General features: G+C 41.7%; 1 protein-coding gene across 1 annotated transcript; it reads right to left on the bottom strand.

The window, feature by feature from the left end:
* Nucleotides 1–1,014: 1,014 nt before the first annotated feature.
* Sostdc1 (sclerostin domain containing 1) lies at nucleotides 1,015–5,253 on the bottom strand. Its single transcript, XM_059279651.1, has 2 exons — nucleotides 4,884–5,253; nucleotides 1,015–2,414 (listed from the first exon to the last, which is right to left on the bottom strand). Exons 1-2 carry the CDS (start codon nucleotides 5,086–5,088, stop codon nucleotides 1,999–2,001), a joined length of 621 nt encoding a protein of 206 aa, XP_059135634.1. The 5' UTR covers nucleotides 5,089–5,253; the 3' UTR covers nucleotides 1,015–1,998.
* Nucleotides 5,254–6,999: the final 1,746 nt, after the last annotated feature.

Genomic DNA, 6,999 nt, shown 5'->3' with positions numbered 1-6,999 from the left:
ATCACACATTGAGCATATCGCCAGTGCAATGTGGCCGGATGTAGACCGGCAAATTGAAGTGAACGTAGAAAACAGATCCACTTCTTAGTTCAGTGGAGACGATTGGAAGTGTGGTTTGTGAGCTCACTTTATTCCACGCCCTGTGTCCTAATTAATCAGAATCTGCTTTATCTTCACTGAGACCTTCACTCGGTGTTTGATTAGTGACAGGCAGGGTCTTCTCAGGTCTGAAAAACCATTGTCAGGACAAGCTCCTGTGATTCAGCGAAGAAGACCGGGGCATGAAACGACACATTCTGGTGTAATAAAATAATTGCGGATGTCCCCTGCGCTGATATGACGTACTGTAAAACAGTTTAAGATCTGGAAATAAATCGATAGTAAATTGGCATTCCTCATCTGGAGCGGTTTTCTGTTCTCTGTTTTAGTGTGACAGCATTCTGTATACACATGTGATGCCAACCCAGCCCTAAGGAGAACTGAGGAGTCCTTACCCATCAGCTAGCGGAAAGCGGGCCTCTCTGACTTTTCTCTTGTGGAGCAGGGACCAATGATGTTTGAATTATCACCAGTCATCTAAGCAGGTGATCCGGTCAAGACTATCATTATGTTACTTAGTCTAGTGATACGAACCTGAGGAAACTATAAAATTAGCTTAGAAATTTTCTTTTCCTTTTGTGATTTGGGACCATGTAAGAGTGTTCAAAGTTCCCCAAGGTAGGATGTTGTACCCATTTCTCTTCCTTTCCTCTCAAACTTAGCTGCACATGGAGATGACCCCCAGAACTTGTGCAGGAACTCTGATGGAAGCCTTTCAGTGCCCTCTCCCACCCAGAGATTATCAATCTGCTGTGCTCCTTGCAGCTCAACCCCCCTCCCCTCCTCCTGCTAGCTCCCCTCTTTTAATGCCAATAGTTCTATCAGAGCTTGAATGTGACTTTTTCTGGGTCTGGGGGCTCAGCACTTACTAAGCCCTAATTTTGATCCTCAGCAGCGACAAGAAGAGCCAGGTACACTTATAACTTTATTTTACAGTGTTTGCAAGCATGTACCTTTTTATACATGTTATAGAGGCAAGGACAATAACATTTAGCCATGTTTATATTTGTTAAAAGAAACCCACGCCATTGGAGGTCAAGCTGACTTCTGATTGCGTGGACTAAATAATCAAGTGTACATATTTCAGCTTTACAGAGAACCATGCTACTGACAAAGCTCATGGTGAAACATGTAATATATGAGGAGACTAGAATACCTACTTTACATATCTACAACATGTATTTTCATATTTCCAGACCGACCACAGATCATATTGGGAAATGTTTAGGTACATGAAAAAGCTTCGAAACATTAAAAAAAAAAAAATAACATTTTGAAAAAAATCACATGTGAAAGCTCATTAAATAACAACATTGAAAAAATAAATAATCAGCTTTACTTATTAGCTGCTGCCATACATTGCTGGCATTCCATTCCAAGCGAGGTCAACATGCAGGGTATAATTTCACACTGAGTCTGTAAAAAGCTACAGGGCTTATTTTTTGAAGTGAAATGTCACAAGGTTTGCCTCTCTTTCAAGGGAAGCTAACCCCTGGCTGCCAAACTATTCCCACGAAAATTTGGAAAAGGCCCTTTCCGAAATGTTTTGTGAAGATACATTTTTTGATGAACTTTTCTGATTTGAAGGGGTTGTGTTTGGGAAAGGTAAGGGTGGGCTAGGGAATGGCGCGTTTTAAACTGTAAATTGAGGATGTTTGAACAGCATCAGGTGCTTTTTAAGAATGGAAACGACAGGATGCCTGGCTTTCACTGTGCTCATTACATCTTGAGAAACTTGCAAAGGAAAAGCTAGTCCCAGAGAAGGTCCCAGAGAAGGACAGCCTGTGGGCCTGATCAAAGCAGAAGGCGTATACTTTCAAGTGAGAAAAGAGCAATTGCAGGCTCCAGTCTTGCAAGCCATCAAATCTGGGGAGCAGCTGCTTTCTAGTCAGTCCCGTCCTAGCTCAGACTGTGCTTGCTGGGTTTGCTGGCTCTCTTCCGCTCTCTGTGGTGCTGGGCGGGCTTGGCGGGCGACACGCTCTCGAAGTTGTGGCTGGACTCGTTGTGCTGGCGGGTGTAACGCTTGCACTTGCAGGCCGTGACCACCGTGATCTTGTAGGTGCGTGTGCTGCCATCCTGACACTGCAGCTGGATTCTCTGGGTGCGCGTCTTGTCGTTGACACACCGCCACTCCTGGGAGCTCCGTCGGCTCCAGTACTTTGTTCCGTAGCCTCCTCCGATCCAGTTGGGAAGCACCGGCAGGGGCAGGCACTCGCCGGCGCACACCAGCTCCTTCAGAGGGCTGATGCTGGTGCACTGGCCGTCGGAAATGTATTTGGTGGACCGCAGTTCCCGGCAGCCCACTTGAACTCGACCTAGAGGAAACAGGACAGAACTGCATCAGAGACAAAAAGCAACTGAAGGTGTTTGGGATTTTGTTCTCGTTTTAAGTAATTTGCAATGACAAAAAGAAAAAAAAAAATCCAAATTGCAGGACTATGTACTTTATTTTCACAATGCAAGTTGGGGAGTGGGGGAGGGGATATAAGACACTTTCATCAAAATGACCAGGCTACATACAGTCTGTGACTATTTTGGAGGAAGTGGGACAGGGAGGGAGAAAGAGATTCATTCTTCTACATTTGCTTCATTAACTGATTGTTATTAAAGTATCTAAAAGTCACGTTCTCATAGTCTCATTCCCAATAAGGGTTCCTTCCACTCCTGTAAATATTCACTCTTCAAAGAGTACACTTTAATGTTTCTGCTCTCATGGGTCATATTGGTTAATGTCTGCAAGTGCTTTTAATTAAGTTTTTCAAAAAAATCTCTTGAGAAAATGTGGAAAGTATTTAAATATTGTGTACAGTGCATATGCATGCTGTAATATTTTATTTCAATTATAGAATTCAGCTGCACAGTCACACATGCATATGGGTACAACCATTGACATTTTGCATATCAAACTTAATAACTATGTTCTAAACATAAATTCCCAAGCTATGTTTTAAAAATACAAACAGTAAAATGTTTGAAATGCAAAATGCCACCACAACTCAATATTTAAAGAATATAAAAGCCCCTAAATTGGGAACGTATGGTTGCCATAACAACTTGGCTACATTTCCATGAATTTTATGGCAGAAAAATACCTAACATGTCTGATTTACAACTGCATGAGGAACCACAGTGTTCATTTCCTGACTATCAGGCATGGACGACTTTCTGTTTTAGTTATATGGATTTGATAAGTATGTTCTCTAATTGGCTGTTTCTGGTCATGTGCCTTATGTAATTAAAACAAAAATTAATCTTAAAATATTTGAAGTTTTCCTTCTCTTTGTTATCTAAATGAGAATTGCTTATGACAAATTTGAAAAGAAATCAAGTCTTATTATTAACCAGGAAAAAGGCTTAAAAACAGGCTGATGAACTGTCCAAACCAAAACTAATAAAACTGTGGAAATCGTTCATCTAACTTGTGAAAACAATCTCAAAGTGGACAGTGAGTCAGGAGTCTTGCTCCATTTCTGCACCCCAGAATGTCTGAGTTCGGGCTCACAGGCACAGGGAAGTGTGCAGCTGTGAAATATGTGTGTGTGCATCTGTGCGTACAGAGCTACAGCTGGGACTGGGACGAAAGGGTTAACGGTTTGGCTGGCCAGTGTGCTGGGCTTGCCTGCTTCTGACTCCAGCTCACCTTCCTGCAGCTGCCTTAGGAATGCACCTGGAAACAGGCAGCAGAGATTGTGACTTGCCTGGCTTTTGTTCCTGGACGTACAAGATTGGGCATTTTTGTAGTGACGTTTCTCTTACTAGCAATGAATACCCACCACACTGCTCAGTAACCCAGTACCGATCAGACACTTTCTGTGCCCCCAAAATCAACCATCTCCAGGCAATTCAAATACTTGGGTCTTCTTAGAGAGACATTATGCTTTGACTTTGCTAAGGTCAAAAAACTCTTTTTCGTCGTTGGTTGAAGTTTAAAAAGGAGGGGCAAATATTTGTGTAAGATTTCCTGCATACTGTCTCTCAGTCTTCAAGTTGATTACTAATGTGAACTCTTTTAAAGGAAGAGAATAAAGCAAAAGTTAGGGGCAGAAATTTGAATACCTCTAACTAGCAGTCACTGGGCATGTCAATTAAGCAAACCGAAAAGGGGTCAGAGAACACTCCCTGTGCTACACATTAGCATACCAGTATTTAAAATCTCCCGTTAGAGATATGCACTCAGTGCTTCACAGAAACATACAATTACCTCAATTTAACCTGTTGAATAAAGAATTTTAGAAAAGCACGATTCTCTAACATTTTGTAGTAAAAACAGTGAACATCATCAACCTTTACACCTCTCCGAACTAGGCATATTTTAGACATCTGTGTGAGCGATTTCGTGTTGCCTGAAAGTTTCCTTTCATCCTTTGTGGTTCCCTATACATAATTCTAGTTAGTTACCATTAGTCACTTCACCAAATTTGTACATGTTCTGAAATTAACAAAGTGTGAGACAGCATGACCTTAAACTGTGCAGAGCAACACTCTAAAGAATTCTCCTTTTGCAGAGTTTTAAAGAAGCAACAGTTTAATTCATAGATTCATTTTTCAGTGGGTATTGGACAAACCACATCTGCGTTTGCATTATCAAGCCACCGTTATAATTATATTAACTCTAAAATCACTAGCCAGGAAAGAACGCCAGCCTACCCACGCAGCAGATTGCTCCCAGATTGTTTTGCAAAACATACATAGTTCAAGGTAGAATACAATAAAACCATTCTACAGGAATGCAGCTGATGCTCCCCAAAAGAAAAAAAAAATCTATACAAGTAAAACACACTTACTGTTGCGATCCAGTCCAGTGCTACCGAAATGCCTGCCTCCATTTCTGGCTTGATTCAACGTGCTGTTGCTGCTGGGGTGTGCGGGAACAGGTTTAACCACATGTGAATAAAGGATTTCTGTGGCATCATTTTTAAAAGCCAAACAGTTTTTCATTAGGATGCATATAAGGGGGATGAGATAGAGATGAATGGCTGGAGGAAGCATGGTGAGTGGAGGATTTGCTTGGCTGAGGAGCTGCTTAATTCTTTTCCCCTGCTTCTGCACTATTGACTGTGGAATTCCTCCCCAAGGTTCCCTTTATATATCCACAGAGGCTTGGCGTTCATTCAGGTGTAAAGTTGTGTGAGCTTCAGAGTGAAAACACAGAGAAGGGGTGGGATCCCTACATGACCCTGCAAAAGAATTTTACCAATGGAGAAGAAGACTGCAGAAGAGGAGGAGCCTGCTACACAAATTGCCTGAGATTTCAGAGTTGGGCTTTGCTGGTCTGCGAGCTGAAGCAGGCAAGGGCTCAGGCAGCCCTGTCACAACTGCCACCCGCCTCAGCCACGTCTCTCTGGAACCTCGTTCACGTTCAAGTTTAATGGAAGGAGAAGTATGTTGCTGTTCACACGAAGAGACTGCGTTTAGTTTAGTTTATATTTTATGTTTTGTTTCTATATTCCCCTCAGACTTGAGAAGATTTGGGGCCCAGAAGAACTTCTTCCCCAGTAGTTGAAAGAATCCATGTGAGTTTTCAGCAGTGCTGGACTTGCGTAAAGTATTTATTTAGTTAAATATGTTTTGTCTCTCAAGAAAAAAAAAAAAAAAAAAAACCTTTTTCCTCACTTTTCCTGTAAAGAAGAAGGCACAGAGCTAAATCCTGCCCTCTGGACACACTTAAATAACGCTGCTTTGATCTGCATGAACTACTGTCCTGCTAAGTAAATTATTGCCAGGGGTTCTCTATAGAGAATAATGAGCAGAACTCTGTCTGAATTAAAGTAACTAATATCAGTTTTCATCTTGAAATATGCCAACAAGATTTAGCATTCATCCTGTGTCTTACACACAAGAAATCCATTTCCTACATATCGTTCACCAATTCAAAGTATTTCTAGTCTGTTCTTACGCTGCAGACCCCGATTGTATTTGTATTGTCAGATATTTTTCTCACCGCTTCCCTTGTGTCCGATGCCCAAGCCAGAAGTGCTGTTTCTGTCTGGGCTACTTTCTTTCCACCTGACACAAATATTCCATTATCAGGTTCCTGATCTTTATCTCTGAGAACATAAGGGTCCCGCAGGATGACTCAGCAGCCTGACACCCCTGGGTTCAGTCTCTGGAAGCCACACAGTGGGAGGAGATTAGACTCTGGGAATGTGTTCTCTAGCTGTCACATGCACAAAATAAATGATTAAAAAAGAAGACAAGTTTCATCTGCCTTTTCAATTATAAATCCACTTTAGTCATTAGTGTGGCTATTAGGAAGATGTCTTAGTATTTTGTATCTCTCTTATTTGTAAGTTCTTATCCATTATAGCTACTATTGGACCCCACCCCCATCCCCTCAGCCCCCTACCCCCCACCCAAACCCTGTTTCATTCATCCTCAACTGTCTATATCAACAGTGGCACCTACTGACATTGTGGAACAAGCACTTACTATGTGGGCACTGCCCTGGATCTTTAGCGCGATCCTTGGATTCTACCCAGTAGATGCCAGTGGCGCCCCCACTTATAAGGAAAATAATTCCGCTACTGCCAAGTTTCTCCCAGTAAGTAAAACCATCCCCGATTAAGAACTATCAATTTTCCATCAATCTACCCATCCCTATAAAAAGAAAATAAATATGAGACTAGAAGTCCCAGTATTAAACAATAAAGGAATGCTGTTCTTTTCTTTATTTCAGGAGAAACCTGGACTGTGATTTTACTTTAGAAAGGATGACTGCTTATCCTTTAGAGATACAAATTATCCATTGTAGCTGGAGTTTTCTCCAGTCCCAATCAGCCTCTGCAGTTCTGCAGCCCACTTATAAAATAATCACTCAGAAGCTCATATTAATTAAAATTGCTCAGCCATTAGCTCAGGCTAACTATTGACTAGCTATTACATCTTAAATTAACCCATTTC

The sequence above is a fragment of the Peromyscus eremicus genome, chromosome 14 (assembly GCF_949786415.1).
Source record: "Peromyscus eremicus chromosome 14, PerEre_H2_v1, whole genome shotgun sequence".
Classification (NCBI taxonomy): domain Eukaryota; kingdom Metazoa; phylum Chordata; class Mammalia; order Rodentia; family Cricetidae; genus Peromyscus; species Peromyscus eremicus.
Note: the sequence above shows the minus strand (reverse complement) of the source record. Positions and strands in the feature narration are given on the sequence as shown.